Raw genomic sequence first — 21,750 nt, 5'->3', positions numbered from 1 at the left:
GGGTGTTCTTGCCTTTTTCCTTCTGTGTCCTGCTGTCAGTCAGACAGGCTTTGGCAGTTCCTAGTGCAACCAGCCACTTTTGCCTTTCAACTGCATTTCTTGCCTTCAGATAGAAGTATTGTTCCCCTGGGATGATCAGGTCCATTCGCGTGTTATCTGCAGGATGAACTGGAAGCAACACAGATTTCAGACCAGTCCTTCCGCCCTTCCCAGCCCAGCTGAATAACTAAGCAGATATGTTAGGTGGCAGGTCAAACAATAATGAAAGCAGAGGAATCTACAGCCTCCACCTTCCCCTGTTGACATTTTATGACTTCTTTTCTGAGTTAGGGAACAGACAGAACACATACGTGTACAGCTGTGGGACAAAAGGCCATGAAAGGCGGTTTTGTGATCAGTACAGTATCATCTGCAAGTCTTTATGGAAAGGGCATTCTCTTCTGACAAGCTCTTCTCTCAGGTTTCCAGCCCATAACTGAACTCCAAAGATGTGGCAAGTGATCCAATATGAGTGAATTGACCTAGTGCTGAAGCTTATTATTAATATTTCTAGCTTCAGCTTTATGCTTATGGAAAGTCATTTGAAGCTGTGTGATGTTCCACCACGGCTCACGAAAAACAGTGACCCACCTGCCTGTGGAATAACCATTATATTAGAGGCCTGAAGCTCTCTTAACATTTTCAAAATACTCTAGAACAAAAACTGGCATATAGATCAAGTGACTGAGTTACTGCAAATACATACCAAACAAATCAAGCCACCAAATGACTCTAGTGTTATTTTATCTTACTTACCTTGGATTTCACACACAGCCATTTGGATACTTCCCTTACAACCCTTCCAGGCATCTTCCCGAGAGTCATAATAGGACAGGATGCCACCACAGAGAAGAAACCACCGAGGCTGCCAGCCTGAAAAACAAAACTGCATTTCTCAGTTGCTTCTCTCCAAGAAATTCCACCGCCTCTCTTACTCAGGACGCACTACAAATAAGACCCCAAAGATTCTCAGTTTCCCCAGGAAAATCAAACCCTTTGAAGCAGTAAGATCTGTGGACAGCCCTGGAGGTTGTACACCACAAGCCCTACTTGCTGGCAGCTACGTGTCCTTTCTGCAGGCAGCTGGAACTCAGCGGTACATTCCTGAGATGTCACATGTCATTTTCAGTAGTTTTGCTAACATGGCATCACTGGCTCACTCTCTCTTGCAAAACCACCTTTTCAGTCCAACACCCCCCAACTCCCTCCATCACTCCTCAATCCACCTCTTCACTCTTTCCAAAAGCCACCTCAGCTGTCTTGCCTTACACATGTTCCTCCCTTGCGGGAAGGGCTGGCCAAACTCTCCTGAAAAGCAATGGGCAAGAAACTCCTAAAAATCAAGGGAAGCAGGGAACAGAGGCAGATGTGTTGGACTTCCGAGCACCATCTTTCAGCAAACAGTTCTCAATACCTCTTAAATTTCCATGCTGACCACATAAAAAGTAATCTTGAATTAATTACTTGCATGTCTGGACACCTTCCCTGAGAACAAACAAAACACCAGGCTAGACCAAAAACAATTGTTCTTGGTACCATTTTTGCCCACCCTGTTGCCCAGTTTCAGAAGCAAATTACCCCTTTTGTTTTCTTCTTTTGGAAGTACTACAGCAGTATGAAAAAGATGCAAACAAACAAGACAGGACAGGACAGCCATCATTTATGTCTAATTAAAAACTACAAGCTCATTAACTTAAGAAGAAATGAGGCAGCAATGTCACTGGAGGAAAGCAGCTTTCGTTACTGAGCTGCAACAAGCTTCCTGGGTATGGACCAAGGGAGCAAGATACGGAAGCTCCCACACTGTGCCAGCAAACTGTGTCTGGGAAAACTACTTTTCCAAGACCATGTGGGTCACGTTGCTCCTACGCATTGTTGCAGAGGGGCCTCATTTCTGCTGTCTCCCACACTGGGGCTCTGGCCACCAGCATGGCAGGAGCCCAGGCTGGGCTTGGGCCAATATCACGTTGTAGGAATGACAGCTCCCTACCAGCAAGAGACCGACTCCCTAGGCTACTGCTGAAGCCAAGCCCAACTCAGTTTAAGGTTAGAAAGCCCGAAAGCCACAGGCTAATAGTACAAGTATGGTTTGGAGTTTTTTTGTTTGGTTGTTTTTTTAAACAAGCAATACCACGGCATCTAGGCCAACCTGGTCTACAGATTGCTGAACCTTGGGGGTGTCTGGAAAACAATTAAACATAAATCCTTTTCACACTCTTCCAGAGCTCTTCCATTATTTCCTAGAAGAATATAAAAACATTATAAATGCCAAAGTACTCTCAGTACTTCTTTATATGAAGGGAAAAAAAATCACAAGAATGAGAATTAAAAAAAAAAGAAAAATAGCCAGACTGATTTTTATTTGTCTTGACACCAAAATAAAGAAACTATCCTAAAAGTCACTATTGCTATGGAGGAACTCACAAAAAAAAAGGATGTGATTGTTCAGCAGACAGAAGCAGTTAATTGCTTCAGACACTCAACAGCACAGAACCAATCCTTTAAATAATGCACAGCACCATGGTCAATACAAGCCTCTAATTCAGTCTGGAGATCCTGCTGCTGCACATGAATCATTTCAGTCACGGCCCTACAGCTTACTGTTGCATCTGATGCTCACCAAATTGCATTCCACCAATCAAAAGCTGTGTGATCGATTAGCCAACATACAAAGCACTCTGCCTCCATCACTTTGGAGGCTGGTTAAAAATACGTTGTCAGTCAATATATTTCATTGAGGTTTTTGTTTGGTTGGATTTTTTGATTCTGGGTTTTTTTTTTTTGAGGGGGAAGCAGCAATTTTCTGTCTTCCTTTGCAAAATCTAACTCTTCTTTATTAGATGTGTACTAAAAAGACAACTATAGACAATTGTTAACTAGGACAGTGTACGTTTTCTGAACAGAATTGTTACACTATTAAAAACACATTTTTGTAAAAGGAAACCAATTTAAAAAAAACAAATAAGGAAATCAAGCAAGGTTCTGTCAGAAGATGCACTAACCACCTGGTACTCACTGACACTGAGTCAGCAGCCATAGGGAGGTTATCCTAAACAATCAGCTAAAAATAGTGTGTGGCTGACAAGTCATGGGCAGTGCAACAGGGATACGAACTGCAATTACAGGAGCTTCACATCTGCAGGCAAGCAAAGAGCAAGGAAAAAAGAAAAAAAAGACAAAAAAAAAGACACTTTGTGAACACAAGTCTTGGGCTTATTAAGTTTTATTCTCTCCCCATAGACTCTCCTGGGAGTATTGCAGTTTCTGGAGCTGAGCATTCAGACTTCACCCGAGATATAACTTGATGATCTTAAAGGTCTTTTCCAACCAAAATGATTATATGATGTAAAGTTAAAGCTGAACCTTTCAAGGTCTTACAGGTGCCGGCACTAACACAACTCTGAAGAATAATTTACTGAGGTCATTTATACTGGCGGTGCACAGGCAGGACAAAACATAGCTCATACTTCCACAGGCTACCTTAGAAAGACAGAGCTATTAACAGTAAAAATTGACCTTGCTGGAAATTTAAAAAAAAAGAAAAAAAAAAAAAAGAAAAAGACAATAACATGCAAAGGACCATAAAAGTGAGTAGTATCTTAAGGTCTCAGTCATAGAAGATAGTGAAGAGATTCCAGACAACTTCACAGACACTGGTTAAGGTCCTAATACATACTCACAGTCCTGTGTGAAACTTAAAAGTTAGTACCTGCAGTACCTGGAAGATCTGATATTGTCCACTACAGGAAAAGATATTTAAGCAGCCTGTGCCTACTGAGGATTCATCATTTCTCCAGAAGGTTCCATGGGCTGAAAGAACTGCCTACTTCCTTCCCTACACATCAGGAAGTCTAGATGCAGCTATCACTGAGCAAAGTTGACATTTCTTGATAACACAGTTGAAATTTGGACATAATTCAAACATCAGTGTTACACAACTCAAACTCTAGACAGTATTCATTCCAAGGTGCCAAGCCTGAAGAAAAAAACAGAACCAAACCAAAAGAAAAACACTTGAAGACATGTAGATCATGTTAGACATCCACAAAGCCAAACCATCTGGGAGAATTACATACTCAAGAAGTCAAACTGATGACCTGGAAAACAAGCTGCAATTCGAGCTGCATTTCTAAAAGGCACAAAGGCCAGACACCCAGATTTTTATTATTGCTTGCTTTCCACTAGAATAATGTAATGCTTTGTGCTTATTAACTTCTTGAGCTTCAATGTCAGCCAGGATAAAAACTTATGCAATAGATAGTCCTTGGACTTCTTCAACCTTAATTCAGGTTTTTAGTGCAGACAGGAGATAATTCTCAAATTTCCACGTTACAGCAACATCTGCCTAGTAGGAGGAATTAAAACCTTCATCACATCCCTACTGCTAATCTCATGGGTAAGACCCAGGACTTGGCTGCAGCCCACAGCACGGTGGCAGAGCAGGGGCAGATCCCTGCTTTTCTCTGTGGTTGCTCTGATAGCCAGAGACATCTCACAGCAAGGACAAGCAATATCCATCTCTTCACCCCTTCAAGAGCAAAGTAAGCTGTGTGTGTGTTCACCATACTACCACGTACCGCTTTACCTCCCAGCAGCCAAGGGCAGATGAATCACAGCTTCTGCCCAGCACCGTGTCAACAACTCATAGCAGGACAAGAGCTGCTCAGGAAAATTCAGCTTAAAGGGACCAAGGCAGGGCTGGTGTCTTGCAAAATAAACAAACAAAAAAAACCCAACCAAACAAGAGAAAATCCAATATATGTCCTTCCCCAGTTGCCAGTGCTGATGCAAGTCTATGAGTGACATCAAGTTTGCACCTCTTCTAAAGCCCAGCCTGCTCCTGGTTGTTCAGGTAGCAGCTGCTGGCCAGAACGTACTACCCTTCCCTCATGCAACTGTGACCACAAAACGCCAGCCTTCCAGTTACAAGGAAAGTCATATTTTGCAGTTCAAGGGTGCATCTAAAAGCCAAAACACAGGACCAAGTCAAGAGACCTTATTTCCAGCTTGGAAAGAAGACTGCTGAGCTGCCCTGGATCGTGCTGAGAAGGACCTGACTTCTGCGCTGAGCTGCCTGCCTCTCCTCACCTACACAACACTGACGTTTCATACTGGCCCAGAAGGACCAGTGCTGGTCTTAAAGCACTAACGTCCGAAGGAAGAGGATTTCCCTGGGGAATTAAGGCTATAGAAATCTCTGTGTCACAAATGGATGAAACACTCGTTTTCAAGATCCCAGAGAGTCCGCAATCTCAACTATTGGGCACCCACAACAAATCTCACAATCTAGTTCTTAACAACTGGCTGGGGCCACGTGTGTCATGTTTCACTCATCCGTGACAATGCTTTCAGTTTTTAGCCAGGAAAACCATTTAGCAAAAGAGTATCTTACACAGACCAAACTTGACACTTTCCCCCTTTTTACTCATACAATGAACAGAAGTGATACAGTCAAAGGGTTAAATTGACATAAGCAATTTGCACCCAAAACTGCTCCCTGCTTTTTCCATTCATCTTCCTAAGGCTATCCAGCATTTTGGGAAGGGCAATCCCAGGTACTGGAACACATTTTGCAGCCTTAATTGTGTAGTGAAACAATTTGTCAAGATAAAAATCCACAGTCCATATCCATGAGGGGCAGCAGACAGACAGAGTGTGTGACAATTCAAGCCTCTCTGAGCTGTCATTATCTCACCTACAGAGCAGCTTGTAGAAATTCCCACATTGCAATTTTACTCTGATTATGTGCACATTAACAGCAGGAATCAATACCAACAGCCCCTAAAGGTAACAAAATTAACAGATTTAGCACTTCAACAATGGCATCACTTTTTAAAGCACTTGGTTGAGGTACACTAGAGGTTTCAGTGAAACAATCAACAGGTGGAACTAGCTTTAACACAGTGACCCTCTCCCAGATGGTTTTTCTTGCAGAGGTCCTGTAAAATCCACCCTCATTTCAATCACAACAGTTAGGGCAGTTCTAGAAGCATTGAAAAAGGACATAGGACAACTGTGTTTGTTTGCAAACAGTTTTATGACAGTGACCACCCAAGGCATGGACAGAGCAATGTACCAGCAGTCAGGCATTTTTGAAGGGGACACAGTGAAAGGATGAAGAGCAGAGAAAGGATCATGGCGAGTGATGGAGGCAAAAGTTCAATAATCCGGTCCACTGCCCAGACACACTAACTCAAGTCATTCAAAGCTCCCAGGACTTTCCCTCCTCTGTTTATACTTCCCAGCCCCAGCAAACTATTTGCTCCTCTCTCTGACCCCTGGGGTGGTTATCAGGCCAGACTGAGTCAATGAATTTATGTAAACACATACAGATACCACCTGGTGGTATCACTTCACCATCGAATGCCACACCTTTTGTTTCTGTCCTTACCCAGCCATTCCCTGTGATCACTTATTTATTTCAGCGTGTGACTGAATGCAGAGGCACCGGTACTGCAGCATACCTGGCAGGGAACAGTGCACCGTGTCGGCTCTGCAGCATCGATCTAACACCTATAACGGAGGAGAGAGGGGACACGGATTTGCATTCCTGCAGCCTCATCAAACTTTTCTGCTGCAAGCACATTACTCAACTCCAAAAAGGTATGACAAAAGCAAGCGTGAAGAAAAACAGGGGGGAAGGGAGGAGAGACTTGAGAAAGAAGGTCAAACCGCACAAACATAATTATGCAAAATCCAAAGAGAATGAACTAACTAGTCCCTGAAGCATCCTGGGTGAAAAGTGTAGCCAGAACTGGGTGAGACTCAGCCACCCATCTAAACCAACACCTGGTCTCTGAGAGCAGCTACAGTCAGTAATACTGACTCTAAAGTCAACAGAAAGTCAACTGCTCTAAAGACAACAGAAACCTCAGCTGCCTAGGTCCACCTCCACAAAAACCAGACTTCTCATCTTATACAATCAGAACTTGGACTACACGCAGAGGCTAAAAAGAAGGGAAAAAATATAAACAAAAGCTTTTTAGAACCAAATGTTTATCTGTTAAGTTTTTGATTACTTCCTGCATCTCTGGGAAGAGAGTACCTTATTTCCAGAGCTTGCTATCAAATGGAAGTGTATGTGTCTGACATCCCAATAGGTCAGATTTATTTAATTAAACTCACAAAACAAAGACTGTAAGCAGTATCATGTGCATCTGGATTCGAGCTATAAAAACTATTTCTTTCACATTTTCTTGAGCTCCCCCGCAAGCTTTTTAAGAAATTTTGAATCATTAGAGTCAAGAGTAATTTAAAGTTTTATGTGAAAGCTAAAATTTACTGCTTGGTCTTGGCTCTTGGTGTCTCAGGATAAACTGAAAAGAATTCAGAGCACAATAAAATAAGAGTGCATGACTAGACACAGGAAGATGTGAAGGACTAACTACAGTATGTGGTATGATGCAGCGTCACTAGCGATGGCATGAATGCAAGGGTGTCATGCCTTGAGGATGATGCATTAGTTAGGGTTAGAGTTACTCAGCACAATTAAGGAAGTGAATATTTAAATATCAGGAAAAGCTTATCTTTGTGAAGAAAAGTGATCAAAGCCATTTTATGGAGCATATAATGAATACCAGGCAAGTCAGTGGAGGCTGTTGGTGTTTTTCTTTCTAATGACAAAGATGCCTTTAATCCCCAAACCAGGAGCTGATAAACATCACCTCTTTCAGAGTTAAGAGGCAATCTTGCCAGTGGCCAGTGATTCCAGGTAAGCCGTGCCTATGCTGAAGATCTGAACTAAATTGAATTTCAGCAGAAAAAACAAACAAAATGCCAAGTTCTCACACACACACCAACGAAGGAAAGCATTCCCCAGTTTCACACTCTGTTTCCCTGTGGGCAAGCAATAGCTTACTCATTCTACAAACCTGTTGAGAAATCAAAATTGCAGACGATTTTTACAAGGCAATCTCCAAAGACTAAAGAAATGTATTTTATTAAGCACAAGCTATGTTTAACAAAGAGTGCGAACTGCAGCGGAAGTTCGGTGAGAGAGACCTGCAGGAGACAGTTCCCAAAGAGCAGCCTTCAGGTGAAGTCTGCTTCTGCTTTCTCCTTTCTCCACCTTGCAAGCAGCGTCCCCCGTGTTGAGCTCAGCCTTGCTGCAACCCTGCAGCCAGGATCCAGCTGATGCTGCCTACACCAGACGCTTTATGCTCAGCCAGGACCACAGGCAGCGGCAGCACAACACACCAAGGAGCAATAGCGAAGGTATAGGGTGACGCTTTTATCACCTCACCTGCTTGCTACAACAAATGGTACTGAAATAAACGTTATACTCCCTTTATCCATGCTGTAACCCCATCCCTAACCTCCACAATCTTTACCAAGCAATGCTAACATTAGAGTTTTTGCAAAGGATGAAATCTAGGAATTTTTTAAGATCAAGTCACACACTTTGACTGTAGACTCAGCTGAAGCCAATTTACACGCCTGTGTGATTTAAGTCACCCAGCTCTGGGTTTTGATGTTTAATAATTTGAAGTTTGCAGAGGCATCATATATTTGCTCAAGTAAAAAAGTGCCGTCGCACTTTATACATGAGCAATAACTCTGCTTCCAAAGTTCCCTGCGCCCTTAAGGTTTTAACCAATTTAGTGAGGGAAGCACAGGCGAGAGCAATCTCAGGACACACTTATTGTAAACACAAGATCCCAAGTGGATTTTCATAGGCTAGACCCATGTGTATGCATATCTGATCCAAAGTTGGCACACTTCACTTTAACAAAAATATCACATTGAGAAGGCACTATCTGCTATTCTTTGCATTAGGGGAGAGAAAAACTCTAAAATCTCAGTTATCTAAGCTCAGAGATTTCAGAGGCAGCACTGGAACTGCTGCATACAGAAACTACATGAGTGCAGGATCAAGACCAGAGCAAAAACCCTATCTCTGAGCAGAAACCAAGTAACACTAATTCAGTTTATCCTAATCTATATAAAGCAAACAAGTGCATTTATCATAAAACAAGATAACTTGTTTGAGCAGTAAGGCAAGCTAATCTGTCTTTCAGCTGCTGGCAATCATGTTGTGCTTTCTTTGCCCTTTGCCCACAGAAAGCCAAGCTTGTTTCCTACTTCTGAAATGTTCTTGCTGCCAATAACTATGCAATTTGCAATAGAGATCTAGCTCACTGCCCAAGAGCCGAGAGGAAATAGGTTGATGTGGACTTGACCTCTCATGATGGCAATGACAGAAGATGTTATACAACCAAAATCCCCAGAAAAGACTCAATTACCAACAAACTCCAGCTTCTCTCCCACAGTAAGAAGGGAAAGCAGTTCCCCTTTCCTACAGCTTTAAGCTTATTCTTTGGTGCATGTCTTATCTCTTCTCTGTGTAAAACAAATGTGTGATCCTCATTAGGAGGCGAAAAGTGTGTAAGATGCCTGCAGTGTCTGTTTATATCAGCACTCTGCTACTAACACAGACACACAAAATATGAGACACATTTTCCCAGTGTTTTGTGTACATCATTTACACCATGTAGCACCAATGCAGTTAAATTTGAGCAAGAGGAAAAGCAGAAAGTGACAAGAGTACTGTTCTGGATGACCTGTTGAACCCTCTTGCTGCCCTTTATCCCCAAAAGGCGTCTTTCCTGTCCCTCATTCCCCAGTTCTGTACTGCTGCTATGATAAATGCCACATTCCAGCACGATTTTTTTTTTTTTGCATCATCGCATAAATTTATAACTTAATGGCTTCAGGGCAGGAAGTCTTCATTTTATGCCAAAAGAAAGCACATGTAAGCCTAGTTAGCTTGCAGAACAGCAAGTTTACCATTCTCAAACACACACCAGACAGGCCTTCTGCAACCTAAGAGAAGGCATGGAGTGACCTTGACCACCACACTAACAGAGTCAAGTTTCAGCAAAGAAATCAGAAAGATGCTTCAATCCTCCATCACTGATTTTTTCTGTATTGAGAACAAAAATACATCTAGTTTTCAGCTGGGGAAAATATTGTGCATACAAGGAAAAGCAATTCTTTCAGTCTGTATTCACTTAAATTTTAGTTTGCAAACTGTTATCTTTCTTCATGAAGGGTCATTTGGTTGAAAGTGCGCAACAATGTGGCTAACAAAACAAATTTTAAAAAAAGACAGACCTGGAATATTTCTGGTTCTTAGTTTTCATGTTACCATCAAAGCAGAAGACAAGTACAGCTGATCCGACCACATCCACACTCAGGCACAAACGCTACAGTGCCAAACCCCAGTCAGTCATCTACACACGCAGTGGTTCCCACAGACATTCACTCCCTGAAGCTCGAGCACAAGGGTTCCAAATGTATCCCAGCATCTAGGCAATGCAAAAAAACCCAAACACATAAAACTTTAGATCAAATGAACCGTGGACGTTTTTATTATGGGGAAAGGACTAATAACACTGCCTGAGTTCTACAATCCAAATGGAAAAGCCAAGCATGGCTGCTCCTACTGCCACACATTCCATAATTCAAGAGCATTGACAAATCATTAAAAAAAAATATAGATCCATCTCTGTTCACTGAGACCTGACAGATTTTGATTGCCCTCTCAGAACACCTATTGCCTAAAGGGGAAAAGCCGCAGCAATCTTCTAGCACACCAATAAATCCAGCCTCATGCACCACTCTTCCCCTAGCCCCTTGCCACACAAATTCATCCCCTGCTTCAGCTTTTTCTTTGTTTAATTCTGATTTCCTACTCATTCTCAACTAACCAGAGAGGTGCAGCTGCTCCAGCCTCTCCAAAAAAACATTCAAGCAGGACGGCAGCCCTCCTGCCTGCACTCCCCAGCAAAACTTGCACCTGGCAATGTCAAGGTCGTGGTTATTTTTCTCCAATCATCCAGTTTCCAAACTGTTTCAAAAAAACACGACAAGGTTTGTGCCAGGCAAGACCACATCCATGCACGCCAAATGACAAGCCACCCCCAAATCCAATGGGTCTGGCAGTGGACACCCTGCAGAAACACGGGTGGCACGGGTCCCTCCCCACTTCTGCAGCGCTTCTGACCCCACCACCTTCAGCCTCTGCTGAGGAAACCCACTGCTGCTTTCAATCTGCTATAGAAGTCAAGCGTCCTATGGCATGGGAACACCCCACAAAACTCAAATCTGGGCCTAGTGCTAGCAGGACAGCCGCCCCCTCCCCCCTTTTTTTTCATGCATTTTCATCCAAATCCCTCAAGTGTGACTTAATGCCGACACCTTTTCTTCCCAGCTTTGGGATTCCCCCAGCTCCTCCAAGCGACTCAATAAAAGCAATAAAAGTTTCACGTGGGTGTACAGAACGGGGAAGTTCGCTGGCAAGTATGACCTAATGCACCCAAAACAAGCCCAAACCCCAACCCGCCACCCCAGAGAGGGCAAGGGCCGCCCCGGGCGAGCGCTGACACCCCCGAGCGGGTTAAACGCCTCCTCCAGCGCTGCACGGTGACAAGGTGGCAGCGCAGCTGAAAATCGAGGGTGGGCTGGGGCTGGTCCCCTGCACGGCGGGGCCAGGGGGTCGCGAAGGTCCAGACTCGGCAAATACATATATATATATATATATATATATATACACAGTTGTATAAATATACATATAAGATGATGATGGCACCCACCCCGGTAGGGAAGCCGCCCCGCGCAGAGGCTGAGGACGGGCAGCAACTCACCACTCAGGTAGTTAGTCCACTTGTACAGCACCCCCTCCATGGCAGCCGACCCCCGCCCCCATGCAGCGTGGCCGCCCCCCGGCGGAGTCACGCCGCCCGCCGCCGCCGCCACCCCTTGCGCCCCGCCGCGCCGCCGGCACCCAGGGCCATCGCGGGGCACCGCCCGCCCCGCCCGGCCCCCGCCGCCGCGCCTGCCCACCGCCGCCACGCTCCTAGCGTAGGACGCGCCGCTGAGGCGCACCCAAAAAACGGCGCCGCAGTGCTACGGAAGCGTAAACAGTTCTAGGAATCGCAAACCGCGTGATCGACAGGGGAAAGGAGGGGTGAAGGGACAGCGAGCCCAACCCGGTCGCTTTCCTCAGCCAATCAAAATGCGTCTTTGGTGACAGCACCGCCCAATCGGCGGCCGGCAGGAGCCGGCTCTATTGTGCGAGCGCTCCGCGGAGCTCCCCCGCTCGCTAGCGTTCGCTTCCTAGAGCGCCCGAGGCCCGCCCATCCCCTTCACTCAGCACCCTCCCACGGAGCTTTGCTGTCGATTGGACAAGCTGAAGGACGGACAGGGGCATGTCCCAATGGGCGACTGCTTCTTCTGGGCTCCCTCTGAGGCGAGCCAATCAGAAGGCGCATCCTCCGTCATGGGCCGTCGGGAGCTGGGGGCTGCCAGCTGTGAGGGCCGCTGCCACGTCTGCTGGGCGGGCGAGAGCGGCCGCACAGCGGGCCCAGCCCTGGCCGCTGCCGTGGGCTCGTAGGCGGGAGGCGCGGAATGGCGGCCCGGCGGCGGTGAGACGGGAGCCCCTGGCTGTGGGGCGGTGATGGCGGCGGCGCTGCGGGTCGCCCTGCTGGGCGCTGCGCTGGGCTGCGCGGCCGCGGCGCTGATCCCCGCGGCTGACGTGAAGGTGGAGGTGCTGCAGAAGCCGTTCATCTGCCACAGAAAGACCAAGTGGGGGGACATGATGCTGGTGCATTACGAGGGCTATTTGGAGAGGGATGGCTCCATGTTTCACTCCACGTAAGTAGCTCGTCCCGGGCGGCTCTTCCTTCGAGCGGCTGGGTGAGTGAGCTTGAGCGGGGAAAAATATATATATATTTCTCTATGTACATTTTTATGTGTACAGGCTGCCCAGAGAGGTGGTAGATGCCCTCTCCCTGGAGACATTTAAGGCCAGGTTGCTCTGAGCAACCTGATCTAGTTGAAGATGTCCCTGCGCATTGCAGGGGGGTTGGACTAGATGAGCTTTGAAGGCCCCTTCCAACCCAAACTATTCTATGATTCTATGTGTATTTTAAAGTAGGTGCCTCCTTCTGTCAGTGCTTTCCTGAATCTGGACTCCTCACAGTGGCCTGCAATCCATCTGCAAAATAGCTCTGTGAAGAGTGTTTTGTTGAGGGCAGGTTACCCATCCCTCCCAAAACTTTCATTTACCTGTGTGCAAGGAAACAAAAGCAATGCATGCATGTTCATTGCATGCCCTAGATGCTATTTGTCATTGAATTAAAATAGCTTAAGTAAAGGTGCACAAACTTGACAGTAAGACCCTATCCACAGCCACCAATTTTCAGAAAGTTTGGTTTGCCTTTATACTTAGTTTAGGAAGCACTGACTCACAGTGCTGCTTAAGATTAACACGAACAGTAAAGTCTATCTCCTTTCCTTTTGCCAGATCGAGGCTATAAAATAAATTTTATATAGCTTTTGCTTTATGGTTTGTATGAAGTGGAGCCATGTGGCATTTGTTAAAAGGCGAGCATGTTACGCCTCCTCTTCTGCAATGTAGACACAGGTTTTAGTGTGTGATCTCAGCAGTTTAAGTCTTCTGCTGTGCACGAATTTCTGTCAGGTTTATAAATCAAACTTCTAGGGGAGAAGTCTGCCTCTGATTTAAGAGAAAAAAAAAAAAAGTTATATATATCCTTCCACTACTGGCAGCACAATAACAGCTTTTCATTGCTGAAACGGCATATTCTTCACCTGCCCCCGTCCAGACAAATCAACATACCAGAGCCACAGTAATGCAAGTAGGGAGGAAGAGCCAGAAATCCGAGGGAGTCTGCTAAAAGCCTGCAACGACTTGCTAATGTTGCCTTTCCTGTAAAAGACCAACGAAGTGTTAATAGTGGGAGACAGCAAAATGCTCGAGTATCTGTAGGCTACGTTTGAAGTCTACTTTTGTGAAACCTATTTTAAGAAAGACAATGTTTTGCATGTTTATGCCCTTGCTGACGGTTTAAACTAAAATCTTACTAATTTTCTCTTGTAGTTAACCTGCCTCTCTAAAAGGAGTTCTAGTGACACTCTTAAGTTTTTGCTGCTGACTAACTTCTGTAAGTGCTGTTTTCTTTATAAGCACCTTTCCTGCATGACTAGTGGTCCTGTCCTGGTTGTACCACCTAGTTAAGTTGGAAAAGGGGCTTGTCAGTCTGCTCTAAACTTGAAAGTTTTGCATGCATTCGTTTCTGTTTTTCTAGACTATCTGTTATGTAGGGGTTTTTTGTTTGTTTGTTTATTTCTTTTTGTTGGTGGTGGGTTTTAATGTTTGGTTTTTTCCTAATGGCTTTCTATGGAAGACATGTGACTGATTCTTCTAAGCATGTTACAAAGTATATTGTAATCACGACCAAACTGGTTTTTGATTTGCAACTTACCAAAGAATATGCATGGCCTTGAATGTAGGTTTTTAAGTAGTAATGCCTTTCTCATTTGATCAGTTTCAAAGTGGAAACAAGTGATGAGGCAAGTGCAAGTGGGCATCCAGGTTGCTCAGTGTTGTCATAAACACTCCATGTAGATGTTTTCTTATTTTTTCCCCGCTTCTTAAGGGACCTGGTCATGCAAGGCTTAAGTTTTAAATATTTTAAAAGTCTATGTCTTTCATTTAAGAAATGCCAAGGTGTCAAACAGTGGTGTTTTTAATTGTGTATCTATGCTATGAGCATATTCCATCTGTTCCATGTGCCTTTTATAGAGCTTGCTGTCTAAAGCCCAAGTGTTTTATTCCATTATTTTCCAGTCACAAGCATAACAATGGTCAACCTATGTGGTTTACACTTGGCATAAGAGAAGCTATCAAAGGCTGGGACAGAGGTTTGAAGGACATGTGTGTGGGAGAGAAGCGGAAGCTAACTATTCCACCAGCCCTTGCATATGGAAAAGAAGGAAAAGGTAAAACTCCTGAAGTCCTTCCCTTACTGTAATTCTTTTTAATCTCTGTATTTTACTGCTATTCCTGGCTTAAGAAGTTAGTAAGCTAACTTGTAGTCAGGTGCTCTTTCTCAGAATTTTTTCTGCAGAAATAACCATTAAGTGAATACAGCAAAAAAACTGATGGTAGCTGCCATGCTGTATATTTTAAGTGGTTTCTCTGTTAGTGCTTTACTCAACAGTGCCCTGATGTTGTTTTTTTTTTTTTTTCTTCTCCTGCTTTTTATAGTCAAGCTGGAAGTGGTTGCCTAGGTAACAGTTGCCTTTTTGGCTGTTCCATCTGTGTTTGTGGCACTTCATGAATGTGCATGTGCAAGCCCCATTCTTGCTTGCAGGTTTCTTTTGGAACCCTAAGAAACTCCCTGTGCTGCTGCCCAACCAGTTCTTGGCTGATACAGTGATCAGTCACCATTTAATTCTCCATGACAACTAATTCTTTTGCTCTTTTAGCCATTTTGAATTTGTGCAGTGGTCCCTGTTATCCACAGTAAAATATGCAGGTACCTGGGCAGTCATGTTGGCATCTGCTGAAAATATATTGAATAGTGTACAGACAAATAAAAGCATTATTTGTAGTGCTTTCTCAACCTGTCTACTACTGATGGTGTTTGGGGGTTTTCCTTTCAAATGTTTTCAGATTCCTATTTTTATGGGAGGGCCAGATTTGGAATTTGCAGTTAAATGAGTGACAGCCTGTATGATGCAGGAAGGTTACTTTTTCTGCTTTATGGGGTTTGTTTTAGTTATTTTTTTTGAGCAATTATTGGGAATATCTTGTCATGACAACAGTTATCACTAATTACCTAAGGTAATGCAAGGTTTCAAAGTTGAAAGAAATGCCTTGGAACGTAATAATCCTTCCTGCTATTGTCCTCTCCCATTAATCTGAGACTGTTTTAGGAGTGAGGAGTGTTTACATGTCTGTATCTTCTGGCAAGTAGGGCTGAACACAGGCTAACATGGAGCATTCTCCATACTCTCCTTTCTTGAAAGTATTCTTTTAAAACTTGTTTTTCTCAAAGCCTTGGTTTGGGCTTCAAGAGAATATTAGAAGTAATGCTTCTCGCAGAGAACAGGAAACTCATGGTGGTCAGTTAGTTGACTGTATCCAGGACACAACTGTAAATTTTTCCACAAAAAGCTATTAAATGCTGCAGTGCTCAAATAGTCATCACAGGCCTAATTGCCTTAATATGTAAAACACTGTAGTTGTTGTTCAAAGACTTGCAAACCTCACTTCTGTGCTTAGTGCAAGGAGGTTGAACAAGTAAACACTGCTAACTGCTGTAAGAAATCACTAGCTTTACGAAAACTTTGAAGTATGTGGACATAATTATGTTGCTGTTATCAAATGATGCCCTTCAAGACAGAATTACTCAATTTTCTTCGTGCTTTCATTTCACTAATGTCTCACCTTACTTGCTGTCCAACTTGAATGATGAGTCAAGTGCCTTTTTGTGTAACACTTAGAAAAAATTACCTGTGTTCCAAACTCTAAGCAGGCCACTGTGCACTATGTTTCCAGAAGTTTCTACACATTTATTCATCCCAGAAATCTACAAGCCTGTTTGCAGCTCAGGGTGTATTTAACACCATAGCTCCAAAACAGTAGAAGTAGGTAGGTATTTGGTCCTATTCAGCCTTTCTATATATAAGGAGCAGAGTGATGTGCTAAAAGTTCTTTGTCAGTAGCTTTAGCCATCAGCATGAAGGCATAGCACATCACTATAAAAGCCAATGCCTGATAAATTGAAATCCTTGAAGAGTGGTGGCATGGGGGAGTGGTCTTTGATACTGTTAGGAAATTATCAGTCTGTTCACCTGCATAAAAAATGACGTGATGCCAAAACATGTCTTTTCAGCAGGTTAATATACTTATTTTCTGCTGTGTGTTTGGAAATAGCTCAGAGCTTTGTGTTGCAGTCCAGAGATGGCTATGGGATACTGATGGCAGTCAGTCTTGGCTGTATGTTGCAGCAGTGGCCACCTGGCTGGCTGTACAGTCTCCTTCACTGTTTTTCACTTCATCTCTGGCCATCAAAAAAAGATTCAACACTATTATCTGATAAACCTGTGATTATTGCTGAACATGAACTCACATCAACACACACTAGTCTTCCAACAAAACTAGTTGCATTTAAAGTTGCATATGTGCTGTAAGGGCTGCTCAGGGTGCAGGCTACAGTCTGAAATAGTTACATTTATCACTGTTACAGATACTTATCCTTGTTACTTCAAATTGCAGGATTACTGAAAGATTGCTATGATGCATATGGCTTTTGTATGGCACTGAATAGTTAACTTTTCTCCATGTTTACCATTTTGGGCAGGAAAAATTCCACCTGAGAGCACACTGATTTTCAATATTGACCTTCTAGAAATTAGGAATGGACCAAGGTCTCATGAGTCATTCCAAGAGATGGATCTTAATGATGACTGGAAACTGTCCAAGCAAGAGGTGAGTGGGTTGCCCTTCTTGTGAGCAAACCTAACAGGATGGGGTAGCAGAAAGGGAAAGATAAGCTTAACTTGACCCTGTTAGGGAAGTATCTGCACACAAGTTAGATATTACCTACTACTGTGCACAGAGCAACTTTCCAAGCAGAATATACACTATTTAAGAGTGTTTAAAACCAATTATTTATTGGGCAATGCACAGTACAGGTAGCTAGGATTAAGGATTCCTTAGCGTAACTACTGAACTGATATGCTCATCGGTAATGGTAAGACACCCAAAAAGTCACTACTAGCCAGGTGATCATTAGTGGGGAAAGGCAAGTCTCTCTTCTTCCCTGGAGATGACTTTTAATGTTGCTGCCTTCCAATTCTCTGCTTTTTTTTTTTGCCTTTGGAGTTTAATGCCTTTTTGTGTTGTTATCTTTCCTGCTGAATGCTCTTAAACTACTGTTCCTGGCTCAGCAATTAAGCTCCTGTCTGTGCTTTGCTGCTCTTGTGTGGCTTTGGCTTGCATGCTTTCTTACAACTTAAAAATAGATTATTTTTTTTTTCTTTTTGTTTTTTTTCAGTAAAACTATGCCAAGGATGCACATCTATGCACCATGCTGAGCCTTGGATCCCAGCGGAACTGCTGGACTGCAGGCTCAAAAGCAGCTTTGAAAAGCTGAGGCATAGGCATGTGACCCATGTGTGCCCCATGCTTATGGGAGACTTGAAGTAAAACATCTTAGAAATAGAACCAGGCTTCAGGGCTTTGATTTAGCTGGTGATTAACTAATAAATTGGAATTGGAAATTCTGCTGTAGGGCAGTCCTGTTTCACAGCATTCACTGTCTGAAGGACATGTATTCAGCATTATTTGCCTTCTGTTTACCTCTTATTTTCAGTCTTCTGCTTTTCCAATGTGCAAAAAGTCATCAATGAGAAGTTAAGATAAACCATGGAGTTCTGTTTGATTTGGGGCTGGTACAGTTTGTTAGACCCAAAAGACTAATCTATTATACTGTACATCAGACAGACAGTGACAGTGTGTCCAATGTCTGTGTATTAGAAATGTAAGCAATGACCCTAACAAGTACCAGAATATTAAATGAATAAAACACACCTGAAACATGGCCCATTTCTTGCAGTTAACAATCGGTTACAGATCTTGTTATACAAGTGGTATCTGTTTAACAGGTGGGTATGTTGGTATTGATGTTCTTGCAGAAGGTTCTGCAATTTAGAACACTTTGGATTTCAATAGTTAAACCTTAAACTCAGGAAAAATAATCTGAAATTGTTCAAAACACTGCTCACCATTAGTAACTAGCTTTGTGTAAATAACTGTTCCACTGCTCTGTTTAAAAGCTACCTTGAATCTTTGTCCTTCAAAATCTTGACATGTCAATAAATAAATCTTTATTAATGTAGCTCCTACAAGAGTAGCAAACACTGAGATTGTGGGCACATGTCTGTATGTTTTTGAGGTGGCTCTTTTCATCTACTGGATTGTCAAAGTGCTAGGATGTGAAAAAGCTGTTTGGCTCTCTGACCAATTAGTAGCTAATAACTTCTGCCTAGCTATTTATACTTTACCGTATAAACATCAGATGACAGGTTTTATTGGCTTATTTTTCAGTGAGATACAATAAAGGTATGGCAACTGAATTGCTAGTTTTACTATCACGTACTAAAGTGTCTTTCACCACTGAATGGGTCTGCAGAATCAGTCAGACAAGTATTATTCTGGCAGTAGCATATGAAGGAAGATGTCTGTTGTCTAATACTACCATCCTGAATGCAGTGGCCCTCTCTTATGCTACAGTAATCAATTCTTTCGTAAGCCTAAAAATATTAACTCTCACCTTTTTTTTTTCTACTAGGTGAAAATTTACTTGAAGAAAGAATTTGAAAAACATGGAGCAGTGGTAAATGACACCCAGCACGATGCTTTGGTTGAAGACATATTTGATAAAGAAGATGAAGACAGTGATGGGTTTATATCTGCGAGGGAATTTACGTACAAGCACGATGAGCTGTAGAAAAGCGTGGCATAATTTTTTTTTTTTTACACAAATGGCATTGACTTAGACTGTCTGGTTCTCTTGTCATCTTAATTCTGTGTTTTGGAGTTGACAGCTGCTGTTGGCAAAGAAACACTGTTTATATAAAAGAGAATTTCTGTTCATTATGTACAAATGTTTTAAACTATTTTAAAGTATGAAAATGTACTTCCTTTTATGCAGCAAAGACTTGTACATCCGTGGTTTTGAAATTTTGTATTAATTTATTTTTCAGAAATGAAACAAACTTTACAGTTACCAAACATTGTAAAAATCAAAATCCAGTTCAGTGCCTTTCTGTGATTTGTTTGTGCGTTAAGATCACTTTCAATGACTCCTTTATGTATAACTTCTAGTCTGTGGCTTAATTACTTGACCTTCCTTCTTGTGTGTCACTGCTTGAAAAGCAGTGTGCTGACCTTGCTTTTTTTTCTGCAGATTTTTTTTTAAAGATGTACTAGAAGGCATCAGCATCTCTTTCTACAGCTGAGAAACTGATACAAAGCTGAATGAGAAGAATTTTGCTTCTCTAAAGGGAGAGTGCTACCAACCATGCCAATAATTGTCTGCTTTTTTCTTTAAATTATGTGAACAAATAGGAGGTAAATGTCAGACTTCTAATGTCAACAACACTCTGGAAAATGTCTGTAATTTAGAAAAGAGCAAGTTATGCTGCAGTGCAGAGGTGGTGTCCTTTACACATACACCCTTATTTGTTTTGAAACACAGAGCTAGCATTCGTGAAGAAATACCATACCTTCATCTTCTCAAGTTTTGAGGGAGATCTTGAGCAAAATGTTCCAAGTCTGATGTTTTTCTTTTTTTGCAGAAGTGGAAGAGCACACTGCCAGGAGCCTCAGTGTGGCCTGAGGAACAATTTGCATTAGCTTGCCTGCTTTGCAGCTGACTGAGTTGTACAACTTGTTTTATCACTGCCCCTTTGCAGTAGCACACAAGTGATGTGAATTTTAAATAACTTTTTAGAAAAAACAGAGGCATGAGACACATGCTGTGTCTTTACAGAGGTGGAGACCATCAAGATTCTGACTATTTTGTGTTTGATTGGTTTCTGGAGAAGAAGAAAGATTTTGCAGTTGTCCATGGTTTCTTAAGTGCAAGGGCAAGGTACCTCAGGGAAGGAATCAGCCTGTATTCTGGTACCACTTAGATATGGGTCTCTGAACACAAATTTGAAAAATGTTGCTCAAGTCTATGTAGGGACACAAAGCAAATCCAGTCATGTGAAACTGAGATTGCTGCATTGCACTTATCTTTAATTATTGCCAAGGAAGGTTCTACATTTAAGGTTCTCAATGCTGTAGATGAGCTATGTGTTTTTCCCCGCCACCTACTGTTGCAAGTAAGTATTAGAAGACTGCTTCATTAAACAGAGTTCAGCTTCATATGGACATTGCAGATTGCTGTCAATAGTGACTGTTCTGGGGAAAAATGTAGAAGTGAAGATATGCAGTGGTGGGGTTGTTTGGTTTGGTTTTGCCTTTGTTTTTTTCTTCCAGCATCTGGCATTTTGTGGCTGATGGCCTATGTGATATGGAATTGTGGCCACGTATTTTTGTTTTCAGTAACCTTGAGATCTTTTTCACATATGATGCCATCTAGTTTTCTTGAACCATTTATACTTTTGCTTCCATAATGTTCTATAGCAGTGAGCTTCACAGTAGAATAGTCTAGAAAAATACTTCTCTTTTTTTTTTTTTTAGGCTTGTTACCTGTCCTAATTCTTGTATTGTGAGGAAATAATGAATAATCGTTACCTATTTAGCTCTTCTTACTGGTTGTGATTTTTCATCTTGATATTTTTTCTTGTCACTTATGAAAATGAAGCTGTGCTGGGTGTTTTGTTTTCCCCTACAGTCACTAGAGCACAAAGGGACAACTCATCACATGTGTATTGTTCATGTTGTATTGGGATAGATCCCTTATCAAATATTTTCCTGCCTTTCTCCACTGACTACATGGAGAGCCTAGGCAATTAGCACAGCCGAGGCGGATGAGGGCTGATAGGCTATAAAGTTGGCCCTAAGACAATCTTGCCTGGGATGTGGGAACCAGCAGGTACCCAACCACCCAAAGGGAAAAACTCTGCATGTGTGCTGCCCAAACTGAGACTTGCATTGGGACTGTCAGGGTTTTAGATTATTATTTGCAGTGTTCAGCATATTCTCTGAATATATGGCTGGACAATGAAAACATAAAAGCATTAAATAAAACTTGGCCTGGATTACTGACCTAATACATAAGAAGTTAAGCTTAAATAATGGGGTGCCAGTGTGTGCCTTTAGTAAGGGCCAACTGTTGTTTCCTTTGTATTAAATAGGAGTCTGGAGTCAGTGAATGCTGTGAA

The 21,750-nt window shown here is 42.7% G+C and overlaps 2 protein-coding genes across 4 annotated transcripts in view; one reads left to right on the top strand and one right to left on the bottom strand.

Moving 5' to 3' along the window:
* Positions 1 to 11,913, bottom strand: part of PLEKHA8 (pleckstrin homology domain containing A8) — a 31,561-nt gene extending 19,648 nt beyond the window's left edge. Inside the window, exons 1-3 of one of the 3 annotated variants that reach the window (XM_065051457.1) lie at positions 11,634 to 11,913; positions 796 to 912; positions 13 to 168 (exon numbers count right to left, since the gene is read on the bottom strand). In XM_065051457.1, coding sequence (XP_064907529.1) covers positions 13 to 168; positions 796 to 912; positions 11,634 to 11,724 — 364 coding nt within the window. In that variant the 5' untranslated portion in view covers positions 11,725 to 11,913. Of the gene's footprint in view, positions 1 to 12; positions 169 to 795; positions 926 to 11,633 lie in introns of all 3 variants that reach the window. The other 2 variants (XM_065051455.1, XM_065051456.1) reach the window with 2 other exon arrangements.
* A 432-nt stretch (positions 11,914 to 12,345) lies between these two features.
* On the top strand, positions 12,346 to 21,173 carry FKBP14 (FKBP prolyl isomerase 14). Its single transcript, XM_005504434.4, has 4 exons — positions 12,346 to 12,693; positions 14,693 to 14,844; positions 17,214 to 17,341; positions 19,206 to 21,173. The coding sequence occupies exons 1-4, from the start codon at positions 12,497 to 12,499 to the stop codon at positions 19,362 to 19,364; spliced, it is 636 nt and encodes a 211-aa protein (XP_005504491.3). The 5' UTR covers positions 12,346 to 12,496; the 3' UTR covers positions 19,365 to 21,173.
* Positions 21,174 to 21,750: the final 577 nt, after the last annotated feature.

This window comes from Columba livia, chromosome 2 (genome assembly GCF_036013475.1).
Source record: "Columba livia isolate bColLiv1 breed racing homer chromosome 2, bColLiv1.pat.W.v2, whole genome shotgun sequence".
Taxonomy (NCBI): domain Eukaryota; kingdom Metazoa; phylum Chordata; class Aves; order Columbiformes; family Columbidae; genus Columba; species Columba livia.
This window is presented reverse-complemented; position numbering and strand designations above follow the sequence as displayed.

Excerpts from the sequence above, each read along its gene's own strand:
- FKBP14 (XM_005504434.4), top strand. The coding sequence starts at position 12,497 with ATGGCGGCGGCGCTGCGGGTCGCCCTGCTGGGCGCTGCGCTGGGCTGC. Across the intron at positions 12,694-14,692 it reads GGCTCCATGTTTCACTCCAC|TCACAAGCATAACAATGGTC; the intron begins GTAAGTAGCTCG and ends ATTATTTTCCAG. Across the intron at positions 14,845-17,213 it reads ATATGGAAAAGAAGGAAAAG|GAAAAATTCCACCTGAGAGC; the intron begins GTAAAACTCCTG and ends CATTTTGGGCAG.